Below are 12,373 nucleotides of genomic sequence, written 5' to 3'. Positions count from 1 at the left end.
TTGAATATTTCTTTCAAAGGCAAATATGAGCGTTTTTTATTTTAGAAATTTGCTTGTTTTATATACTAATGACAAAAAATTCTTTTTTTTTTTTTCTTTTTTTTAAAATTTATTTATTAAATATTTCTGTCTCTTCCCCACCTCCGCCTCCCCTCAAAAAATTCTTTTTAAAAATATATTTGGTCTGGAAAGTATAAGTGATACATTGTTTTAAATCCAGATTTTCTCTTTATAACTCTCAGAATTACTAAGAATAACTTGAAGATTGAGATTTGTTTTGTTTCTAGAATTGTCTTCTATTTATTAAATAGAAAGGGCCATATTTCCACCATCCAATTAGTGTCTTTGTTTATTTAGTAATTGTGTGTGTGTGTGTGTGTGTGTGTGTGTGTGTGTACACACACATGCATGTTCCTCGGCACTTGTATAGAGATCAGAAGACAACTGCATGTAGGACTCAGTTCTTTCTTTCCACTGTAGGTTCCAGGCATCAAACTTAGACCATCATCAGGCTTGCATAGCAAGTACTTTCACCCACTGAGTTATCTCTCTGGCCCTTATTAGTGTCTTTTATGTCCCCTAAATATACTGGACTGCTTCATAAATAAATATATTTAAAAGTAATTTTTCCTAGTAAGTAGCTTGATATGAAAGTGACTTGAAAAATATGTCCCTTCTAAATTATTCTTAGTGCTAAACTCCAGTGTAAAATTATGTTTGGATTGCTATATTAAGAAAGCTGGTGACTAACTTGAACAGGAGAAAGCCCAAAAGGCCTGCCTCATCCCTGCACAAAGAACTACAGGAAACTAAGGAATCCTGAGAAGAGGAGAAATAGTCTTATCTGGGGAATAGTACACCAATTGATTATCCAAAGCCAAATGGTATGCTCTGAAAATATGTATACGAGTAACATTCTACAGACTGAAGAGGTTATATTAGGAATATATGCATATATAAATATATGCATGCAGTAACAATTAACGAAAAACTGACAGTGGTTATACATGCCTTTAATCCCAGAACTTAGGAGTCAGAGGCAAGCAGATCTCTGTGAGTTCGAGGCCAGCCTGGTCTACAAAGTGAGTTCTAGGGCAGCCAGAGCTATACAGTGAAACCCTTGGAAACCCAAAAATAAAATAAAATGAAGTAAATGAGAAAAAAGAGGCCATGAGTTTGAAAGACAGGTATATGAGAGGTTTGGGGGTAGGGAGCAAAGGCAAGGGGGAAATGATGTAATTATAGTTTCAAAAATAAAAGAAATAATTAAAAAGTTAATTTTTCTGTCCAAGTTTGATTTGCTTTTAGTTCATATTAAAAGTAAGAAAATGCCTATATTATAGAATAGCTTATTATTTGAGTTTTCAAGTTAGTATACTAGCATGCCTTCCCAAAACACAAGTATGGGTTTATATTCCTGTGGCTCCATAGTTTGCCATTACCCCCCACAAAAGTTATCTGCTCAAAGATGGAGAGACTCACAGCCAAACATTAGGCATAGTATAAGAGGACAAGTAAGGATTGTAGGAGCCAGGGGTCCAAGACACCACAAGAAAATGGCCCACAGAATCAATGAACCTAGGCTCATAGGGGCTCACAGAGACTGAACTGACAATCTGGGAGCCTGTATGGGTCTGACCTATGTCCTCTGCATACATGTTATGGTTGTGTAGTATGGTGTTCTTGGGGGACTCCTAACAGTGGGAGTTGGGGTGTCTCTGACTTTTGTCAGCTTTTGGAAACCTTTTCTTCCTACTGGCTTGCCTCATCCAGCCTTAATATAAGGGTATGTGCCTAGTTCTATTGTAGCTTGTTATGCCATGTTCAGTTGATATCCCTGGGAGGTCTGCCCTTTACTGAAGGAAAGAAGGAAGAGTGGATCTAGGGGAGGGGGACGTTGGGGGAAGGACTGGAAGGAGAGGAGAGAGGGAGGAGAAATTGTGGTTGGGATGTAATATTTGGGAGAAAGAAGGAAGAAAGGACCCCCCCCCAAAAATGGTCTGCCCAAACTACATACTTAAGTGATCTTTTTCAGATGTTCCTCATGAGGACCCAAATAACTCAATAAATGCCCATATATTCTCTTCCTCTGTGCCTTTATACATCCCTTTTACTAAAGAAGCAAGGATTATCCCTGGTGGTCTAGTGGTGAAAAAAAAAAAAGAAGCAAGGATTATTAGGAATGCCTTTTAAACCCTCTGTAGACTGACTTCATTCAACAAATATTTTTAGAGTTTTTTAATATTTCTCTTTTATTTTGAGGCTATAATAATTACCCAGAGGAGCCAGGTAGAATAGTGTACTCTTACAATCCCAGGGAAGACTGAAGCAGAAGGAAAGCCTTGAGTTCAAGTGTGATCCTGTCTCAAAAAAAAAGAATTTAGATTGAATATTTACTTCATATGTTTAGTATGCATGGACAAGAAGATTTAGACAGGTCACCTCAATAGAAGAGCATTAGAGAAAGCACCATGGAAAAGGCTAGCCTGTTCAGTTCTTAATCATTACTCATGGCTTAAAGTAACTCTTTAGAGTAAGTGTGGTCAGCTGATGGTTGAGTAATTTCAGTTTCAGCTTCTGTATGTCTCAGTGTAGAGTACTTTAAAGACATTTTCTGACTTTTTTTTTTTCAGCATACTTCTTGATGAAGAAGGTCACATCAAGTTAACTGGTAAAAGTCCTCATTTTATTAAAATATTCTTTCTTATATTTCTTTTAAGGTTGATTGTGATTTAAAAAATTAAGCAGTTAGCTTAAAATTTTAGGTTAATATTCCTAATTATAAATAAGTATAAATTATAAATAAGTATAAATTAGAATTCAGCGTTTAAAATTTATGTAAACTACTTCAGATATTTATTAATTCAGTATTTATTTTGGCAGATTTTGGCCTAAGTAAGGAGTCTATTGACCATGAAAAGAAGGCTTATTCTTTTTGTGGAACTGTGGAATATATGGCTCCAGAAGTGGTCAACCGGAGAGGTCACACTCAGAGTGCTGACTGGTGGTCTTTCGGTGTGTTGATGGTAAGGCTTGACTTTTCAGGGGTGGAAGTTCTTTTGTTTTTCAAGTGAGAGTTAGCAGGGCATATGATGAGGGAAAAGCTAGTACTTTGATTTTCAATATTTTCTATTATTAATACTAAATAACCAAATAAAATGATTGCCTGAAAGGTAGGATTTGAGAACCTGCTGGTTGCTTCTATCTCATCCTAATTTGAAAAGGCCAAAATATATTTCCTTTGATTTTTCTATAGTATATGTTCAACTTGCAACCCATGAGCTGCTTGTACCCTAAAATATATGTGAATACAGCCCAATGCAAAATCTAAATCATTAGGAGAGTGGGAGTTTGGGGGTGTCATTTGTTAACTTGATTTGGCAGTTCTCAAGCATGAACTTTATAAATAACAACTTTGTGTTAGAAAAGCCCAAAAGCATTAATAATGTTTATTCTTTGCAAAAGCCTCTCAGATAAATCTGTTGACAATAACCCTTTAAAAAGCTTAATAGGGCTGGGCGGTGGCCTTTAATCCCAGCACTCGGGAGACAGAGGCAGGCAGATCTTTGTGAGTTTGAGGCCAGCCTGGTCTACAAGAGCTAGTTCCAGGACAGACTCCAAAGCTATAGAGAAACCCTGTCTCTAGGGGAAAAAAAAAAGCTTAATAGGAAATTGGCAGACTGTTGGACTAGTCACATATTTACACTTTAAAAATGCCATTTAAATTTTGGGATCCTAGTCTCTTTGGATGCATACCTTCCTAAGCCTGGATGTAGTGGGGAGGGCCTTGGACTTCCCACAGGGCAGGGTGCCTTGCCCTCTCTTAGGACTGGAAGGGGATGGGGGGGGGAGCAGGAGGGAAGTGGGAGGAGGAGAGGAAGTGGGAATTTTGATTGGTATTACTTATAAAGTAATAAAAAATGCCATTTAAAACATAATTGATTTCTTTTTTTAAGAAATTATCAGGTTTTTTTTAAAGATTTATTTATTATGTATACAGTATTCTCAATATTCTGTCTGCAGGTATGTCTGCAGCCAGAAGAGGGCATCAGATCTCATTATAGATGGTTGTGAACCACCATGCGGTTGCTGGGAATTGAACTCAGGACCTTTGGAAGAGCAGGCAATGTTCTTAACCACTGAGCCATCTCTCCAGCCCCATAATTAATTTCTGCAGAATAAAATAGTTTGGTTATTTATATTTTATGAGTTATCAAGAAATTCAGTAGTAAATATAATAGAAACATAGGTGTTCACTTTAAAAACTATAATGTATTATAGAACAGCTTGCATATTAAAAATCACTACAATAGAGTGATTTGATGCAGTTTTAAACAAGAGAAAAGGAGAAAAGGACTTTCTATAGTGCGGCGGTTGGATTAATGAGCACCAATGATAATAGATATTTGAACAAGTTTAATAACAAAACCAGACTCACGAAACCAAGGTTCCAGCGGAGTACCCGGCAGAGACAGGAAGGGCGTGCAGCCTCTGCCCACCCAATTTATCAGTAAACATACGCCCGAGGGCAGCCCGCCCCCAAGGGGAGGGCTTATCCCTACACTATAGGTAGCAATTTTAGAAGATTTAGTTATAATTAAGAAGAGGAGGGTTTTTACTTTTAACCTTCTGGACTTGAAATTTTATACTTATTGGCTAATACCTCTGTTTTACCTTTCTGTAGTTTGAAATGCTCACTGGTACACTACCTTTCCAAGGAAAAGATCGTAAAGAAACAATGACTATGATTCTTAAGTAAGTATTCCCAAATGAACATGTTTTGGTGAGATTTCAAAATAAATACTTCAAAATGAAGACAAATCATATGTGTATGCCTTTCTCTATTTCTCCCACTCCTAGGCCTGCATTTATCATTTATGTGTCAGGGTACTCAAGAAATAGTACAAAGATATGCAAAATGTTATTGTTAACAGTGAAATTTGTATCAGTATCAATAGACTGGATTTATGATAATGGTATATTCATACAGTTGAGTCTTTATTACATTGTTCTTTATTGTATTTTTATCCAACACTACACAAATATAAAACAATTATTTTTTGTTTGTATTTTGAGACAAGGTCTCGCTATGTAACCCAGGCTTGTCATGAATTCGTGATTCTTCAACCTTATCCTCCTCAGTATTGAGATTATTGGCATGTACCACCATGCCTGACTAAAACAAGTCTTGACTTAGGAACCATACCAAAGCAGGTCTAGGCCTTTATATGAATATAGTATGCCATATAGCAAAGAAAATGAACATGTCACAATTCCATGCAAGAATTTGTATAAGTCTTACTAGGAAGTTAAATAAATAAAGCTTAGACCCAAAAGAACTGATTCTCTGATTCTATTTATAAAGTTTACAAACTAGCAAAACTAAAGCATATTTTAAGGTCTATATTCAGATGGTAGAAATAGAGACAAAATAAAAAAATATTATGTTGGATGGAAGTTTCTGGCAATGCTATCGTTCTTGGCAAGACAGCCATTTATTGAACTGTGTGCTTTGGGTGAGCATTTGTTTTGATAGGTTTTCTTTGGCATGTTATTCTGAACAATAAAAAGGTTAAAAAATGCATATTATATGAATGAATTTTCACTGAACTCTCACTATCAAACTTCCATTGCCCATCCCCTGATTTCAACTAATGTTCTCTAGTGTTTGAAAAGAAAAGCCAAGCTCTTTCTTTGACCTGGTTTTCCTTTACAGTTACTGTAGCATTAGTTCTTTCATCCTTTCAACACAAAACCTCTTTAAGTGTAGTCTGTGCTTTTCCTTATTATTTCTCAGCTTCTTTTACTCCTCAGCCTATTTGTTCACCCCTAGCACTCTACTAAAACTGATTTTCATTTGTTTTTTTCTTTTCTTTTCTTTTCTTTCTTTCTTTTTTTTTTTTTTTTTTTTTTTTTTTTTTTTTTTTTTTTTTTTTTTTTTTTTTTTTTTTTTTTTTTTGGTTTTTCGAGACAGGGTTTCTCTGTGGTTTTGGTGCCTGTCCTGGAACTAGCTCTTGTAGACCAGGCTGGTCTGGAACTCCCAGAGATCCACCTGCCCCTGCCTCCCGAGTGCTGGGATTAAAGGCGTGCACCACCGCCGCCTGGCTTCCTTTGGTTTTCAATGACCTTCTAGTTGCTAAATCGTGACAAGTTGTCAGAAAGCTAATCCTATGGTTTATTCGTGAGATTCATTCAACAAGTAACAGAGTTCTTGCTACAATCCTGGGAATGCAATATGAAGAATACTGAAAAGACCTTCAGTGTCTCACAGTCCTTCTGTTCTAATGGAGGAAGCATAGCATTAATGCTTAAATAAATGTGACAATTTCAGATGTTGTAGGATAATGTCTTAGGGTATTCTTACTTTGTTAATGACTAATACGAAAGAGAGAGTGGGAGTTATTTTAGAAGAGAGAAATAAGGAAAGTTCCTCCAAGGAGTGTTTGACACTATTGGCACGCACGTGCATGCATACACACACATACATAAAATCTCTCTTCTTAGTTATTTCATCTGCTTGTCTGAACCTCTCTAACAATGCTCTTTTGGTCTGATTTTGTTTGGATTTTGTTTTTTGGTTTTTTTTTTTTTGTGTGTGTTTTGTTTTTATTTTTGCTGGGATTTTTTTAGACATAAAGTTGGTATTCCTGGTGTGTTTAGTTGAATGAGGCTATTCTGATTTGCTAATTTTTAGAGATAACACTTAATGATCAATTGGCATGGCAAATTTTTCCAGGCAAATTGTCATTGATAATTGAATGGATTTAAAACTAGTTCTGTGGTTCTTTTGGTACTTTAGTTATATAACAATTAGTCTACTCCTAGAACTGTGCTAATAACTTAGTAATTTATTCCTCTATCTGGTTTTTTTTGCTTAAATTCTTGTTTTTGTGATGGTGTTTGATTTGGTTTTATAGTTTTGTGAGTCTCACTATATAGTCAAGACTGATCTGAAACTTACTGTGAGTATCGTAGACTAACCTCAAGCTTTCACTCATCCTACATCAGCCTCTAAATGACTATAAGATTACAGGTGTGTGCCACCATACTTAGTTGTTTAAACTTGTTGGATTATTCAATCACTTATACTGCATGTACTCTATTTCATTGAGTCACATGACTTACAGTTGTCTCACTTTCATTCCAGCTGAGCCCGCATTTCCTAATCTGTTAATAATAATTACCTTTAAAAAATCTACGAAAAAACAAACAAACAAACAAAAACAGCCGGGGGCGCACGCCTTTAATCCCAGCACTGGGGAGGCAGAGGCAGGCGGATCTCTGTGAGTTTGAAACTAGCCTAGTTCCAGGACAGGCTCCAAAACCACAGAGAAACCCTGTCTCGAAAAACCAAAAAAAAAAAAAATCTTTTAAAAAATTTAAAGAGATAATTTCTTCTATTCTGTCTTTCTTTCCTTGCTTTTTAGCTGGTATTTTCTGAAACAATGAACGTTCCTTGATCAAATCATCAGTGTGATTCAACCAGTTGTAAATTTGGTTTTGTTTTGTTTCTTCTGTTTGTTCTCCTGATACTAGAATTGAACCTAGGGTCTTGTATATGCTAGCAGGTGCCCTACCACTGAACTCTCTTGCCAACCCATTTTCATTATTTTTAATGTTCAAAATACTTCTTTTCTAACCACCTCTCAAATGATCTTCTCTCACCAGGGTTCTATCTATGATGTATTGTTTTTCTTCATCTCTTCTCTCTGTGTATTCAGTTCCCTGACTGACTTCAGTCTTTCTTAGAACTAATTTCAACACTTTTTAAAGATTTATTTATTTATTTATTTATTTATTTATTTATTTATTTATTATGTATACAGTGTTCTGGCGCCAGCAGGCCAGAAGAGGGCACCAGATCCAGATCTCACTATAGATGGTTGGGTGCCACCAGGTGGGATTTGAATTCAGGACCTCTGGTAGAGCAGGCAGCACTCTTAACTACTGAGCCAACTCACCAGCCCTAATTTCAACATTTTTTACCTTCAAAGTATTCTTATATCAGTATACCTGGCACAAGACCTGTACTCACACTGACTCACCCACATGATTTTATAGTAAGCATGACTTCACATCTTGAAACTAAATCCCTGTTTGATGTTAGTCTCCTATCCTTATACCCCCAATGAACATGTCCATGTATCCTAATTTCCAACTCAGAAATATGTCTTCTTGGTCTGGAGGGATGGCTCAGCCGTTATAGGCTAGGCTCACAACCAAAAATATAAGAGTTCGGTTCCCAGCACCCACGGCTGTCCTTCCAGGTATTTAAAAGAAAAAAGAAAGAAAAGAAATATGTCTTCTTCCTTCTTTCATATCCAGGTATTCTGATTTTATCTTAGAACTATTTCATTGTTCTAGCCCTTCCTCTGTAATGCATTGCTCACAGTGTTCAAGCAATGAGACAGTCTCTCCCACACTGTTGGGCCACACTACAAGTATAATGCCTACCATCTCTTTCCATTCTATATTGTTCTCTGCTGCCCTTGGAGTTATCTTGAAAATAAGTCTGGTCATGCTAGACCACTGTTTCAAGATTTGTGCTACACACTAGTTACTGAAATACAACAGTGCTTTTCCAGTTTTTGTCAAGGTGGCGCACGCCTTTAATCCCAGCACTCGGGAGCAGAGACCAGCCTGGTCTACAGAGCTAGTTCCAGGACAGGCTCCAAAGCCACAGAGAAACCCTGTCTCGAAAAACAACAACAACAACAAAAAAAAAGAGGCCTAATACTATAACAAATAGTTACTTTCTCAAAAGGGGATCCTGGGAGATAAATATTTAGAAAATAATGATTTATTTACTCTAGATTTCTTAGCCTTTTATATGGAATATATTTTATGTCTTCAACAAGAAGGATGTAATAAATCACAATCCACAAACTCACTGGATCATAGAACTCTATTGTCACCAACTATCTAGGGGGATAATATTATTTAGTAACATTTTGGGTAACACTAACCTAGTAACTTCAAACTAAATTCAACCTTTAAATTCATTTGAAGGGGGACTAGAGAAATGGCTCATCTGACTAGTAGCACTAGTCTTTGCAGAGGACTCATATCTGATCCCTAATACTCACATGGCAGTGCACAACCATTTGTAACTCTAGTTCAGGGGATCCAATGCCCTCTTCTGCCCTCCTTGGGCAGTACATGCACATGGTGCAGACACACATGCAGGCAAAACATTCACACATAAAATTTTAAAAAATTAAGGGCTTAGGGCTGGAGAGATGGCTCAGTGGTTAGGGGCATTGCCTGCTCTTCCAAAGGTCCTGGGTTCGTTTCCCGGCAACCACATGGTGGCTCACAACCATCTGTAGAGAGGTCTGGCACCCACTTCTGGCCTTCAGGCACATACACAGACAGAATATTGTATACATAATAAATAAAGATTGATATATTTAAAAAAATTAAGGGCTTAGAGAGATGGCTCAAAGATTAAGAGCACTAGCTGGTCTTTCAGAGGTCCTGAGTTCAATTCCCACAACCACATGGTGACTCACAGCCATCACTAATGAGATCTGGCGCCCTCTTATAGCATGCAGGCATACATGCAGATAGAACATTGTATACATAATAAATAAGTAAAATCAAAACATTTTAATTAAAAAACATTATTTAAAGGTCCTTCACCATGTCCTGTAATAAATTGGTTATACACTACTATTCCCTTAGCATTCTTTGCAAATCCTTTCTGCCTTTTGGTTAATTGGTTGGTTTGTGGGTTTAGGTTTGGTTTTGTAAGAGTGGATTATGCTCTGTAATCCAGACTGATGATCCTCCTGCCTTAGTATACCTATTGCTTTGACTACAGGTGTACACCACCATTCCCAGGTTTGGATTTGTCACTTAATGTACTGTGGTTATCTACATTATCTATATTAATCTTCCATACACTGAAAGAGGGTACTATTTTTAGCTTTGTAGACAGAGCACTGAGCAGTATCTGGCACATAGAAATTCAGTAACAACTCAATGCGTAATAAATAGATCTCTTTCTGAAATAGGAATTACTGTGCTGGCTGTTTTCTCCAGCTCTGTTTTTTATTGTCATACTTACAGGATCTTTGGTTTCTTTAGGGTAGGGGGAAAGAAAACAATTCTACACTGTTGCTGAAACAGACCATAAGATCATCCAGCCTTGTGGTTTTCAGATCTCCAATGTTTCATAAATTCCTTCTCCATCAGTTTTCCTTCACTAGAGGACTGTTAAAGAAATTGAAGCATAGGAAAGTAGCATATTAAGCACATATTTTCTTTGCAGTATTAGGTTTTCTAAAGTCCATTTGGAAAAGGGTTCTAGGGCTATGGTTTGAAAACCATTGATGTAGGATGCGACAGGCATTTGCTAACAGGCAGAAGAGTAATAGCCATAGCTAAGGCTCAGATGACCTTATTCCAGTAGTATTGGTTTTTACCTGTATGTGTATATTTGTAGCAGCTTTATTTATGATCTTCCAAACTGAACACAATTTAGGTATCATTCAGAAGGTAAATAGTACATCCATGTAGGAAATTATTCATGCACATGAGAGCATTGTGTAAAACTAAAACTACACAAACACGTAAGTGCAAATAAAGCTGGAGCCATCTGAATGATAGTAGATTATCTCAGAGTCAGCACCCCAGTTGTATATTGCATTCTAATTCTATAAGATATTGCCATTGTAGGAATTGCAGAATGATACAGAGATCACTGTTATTTCTCATAACTTAGTATGACTCTATACATATTCCAAAATAAAAAGTTTAATGTTTGAAGATTAAATGCCTCCAAAAGTTAAATGTTGTTACATGGGTTTATATTTAGAGCCAAACTTGGGATGCCACAGTTTCTGAGTCCTGAAGCCCAGAGTCTTTTACGAATGCTTTTCAAACGGAATCCTGCAAACAGATTAGGTAATGACATTGAATTACTTAGTTTCCTTCATGAGTTTGTGTGGGTTTTTTCAGGGGAAGGTGGATATTTATTTTTTGTAATGGGGTTATTATATATTCATAAGTAGTCAAAGCAAAAAGTGTGAATGATTGTGCATGTTTGTCCTCAAACTAAAACTACTAACCAGTCAATTTCTGATAGGTGCTGGACCAGATGGAGTTGAAGAAATTAAAAGACATTCATTTTTCTCAACAATAGACTGGAATGTAAGTACAGGCTGAAGACACACTCAAGGGAATTTTTATGGGAGCATTTCCAAGGTTATAGGTTCTCAACTACTTTAAATAAAAAAAGAAAAAAATTGAACTATTTTTAAAAATTAACTCATTAGGGGGTGGCACACACCTTTAATCCCAGCACTTGGGAGGCAGAGGCAGACGGATCTCCTGTGAGTTCGAGGCCAGCCTGTTCTGCAGAGCTAGTTCCAGGACAGCCAGGACTACACAGAGAGAAACCCTGTCTCGAAAGAAAAAAAAAAAAAGCCAACCCGTGTCTAAATCTTCCTTGTTTCCAACAGAAACTGTATAGAAGAGAAATTCACCCACCTTTTAAGCCTGCAACTGGCAGGCCTGAAGATACATTTTACTTTGATCCTGAGTTTACTGCAAAAACTCCCAAAGGTAAAGAGAAAACATGAGAACTCAAATATAAGGCAGTGGGTATTTGTTTCTGGTTCAATCAGAAAATCTTTTCCTTGAATCTCCTAGATTTGCTGTATATCAACCTTGCATTTCCCCTCACCCCAGCCAATAAAAATGTGGAGCCATTGGTAGATCATGATGTAGGACTGTGATGTCTAGTATGATAAATCATGTGTTGCTGATAGATTTAATTGTAATTTAGTTTTTTAATCATAAGTAGACACATTTCAAAAACTCTGTAACTGTATGTGGTTACTTACAATATTGGACAGCACAGATCAAGAAAATTTCCCTTGTTTTACTAAAATGAATGGGATGACTTTAATTTCAAATACCATTAGCCCAATAATTCATTGATTTATTATGTTCTTCAAACAACATTAACTCTTTTCTAGGCTCTGAGAGTAGATTAGTGTTGTTTGCTTTTGCTCTTTTGGGGGACCTGCCACCCAACTCCCAAATAAATCGCACATAGAGGCTTATTCTTAGTTATGAATGCCCAGCCTTTGCTTGACTTAGTTCTAGAAGTTTTTCTTTTTGTTTTTTTTTTTGTTTTTTTTTTTTTTGTTGTTGTTGTTGTTTTCGAGACAGGGTTTCTCCGTAGCTTTTGATTCCTGTCCTGGAACTAGCTCTTGTAGACCAGGCTGGCCTCAAACTCACAGAGATCCGCCTGCCTCTGCCTCCCGAGTGCTGGGATTAAAGGCATGCGCCACCACCGCCCGGCTTCCTTTTGTTTTTTTTTTTATTGAAAAAATTTCTGCCTCCTCCCCACCTCCCATTTCCC

At 36.8% G+C, this 12,373-nt stretch overlaps 1 protein-coding gene across 5 annotated transcripts in view; it reads left to right on the top strand.

Annotated features, from left to right (window-relative positions):
• Positions 1-12,373, top strand: part of Rps6ka3 (ribosomal protein S6 kinase A3) — a 115,934-nt gene that overhangs the window by 71,165 nt on the left and 32,396 nt on the right. For all 5 annotated transcript variants that reach the window (XM_050164328.1, XM_050164327.1, XM_050164326.1 and 2 more), the window contains 6 exons: positions 2,634-2,671; positions 2,884-3,026; positions 4,685-4,755; positions 10,820-10,908; positions 11,090-11,154; positions 11,466-11,568. In XM_050164328.1, the coding sequence (XP_050020285.1) occupies positions 2,634-2,671; positions 2,884-3,026; positions 4,685-4,755; positions 10,820-10,908; positions 11,090-11,154; positions 11,466-11,568 (509 nt within the window). The remainder of the gene's footprint in view (positions 1-2,633; positions 2,672-2,883; positions 3,027-4,684; positions 4,756-10,819; positions 10,909-11,089; positions 11,155-11,465; positions 11,569-12,373) is intronic.

The sequence above is a fragment of the Alexandromys fortis genome, unplaced genomic scaffold (assembly GCF_014885135.2).
Source record: "Alexandromys fortis isolate MF-2015 unplaced genomic scaffold, M_Fortis_MF-2015_v1.1 scaffold_147, whole genome shotgun sequence".
Taxonomy (NCBI): Eukaryota; Metazoa; Chordata; class Mammalia; order Rodentia; family Cricetidae; genus Alexandromys; species Alexandromys fortis.
The sequence above is the reverse complement of the archived record's forward strand: the minus strand, read 5'-3'. Positions and strand labels throughout refer to the sequence as shown.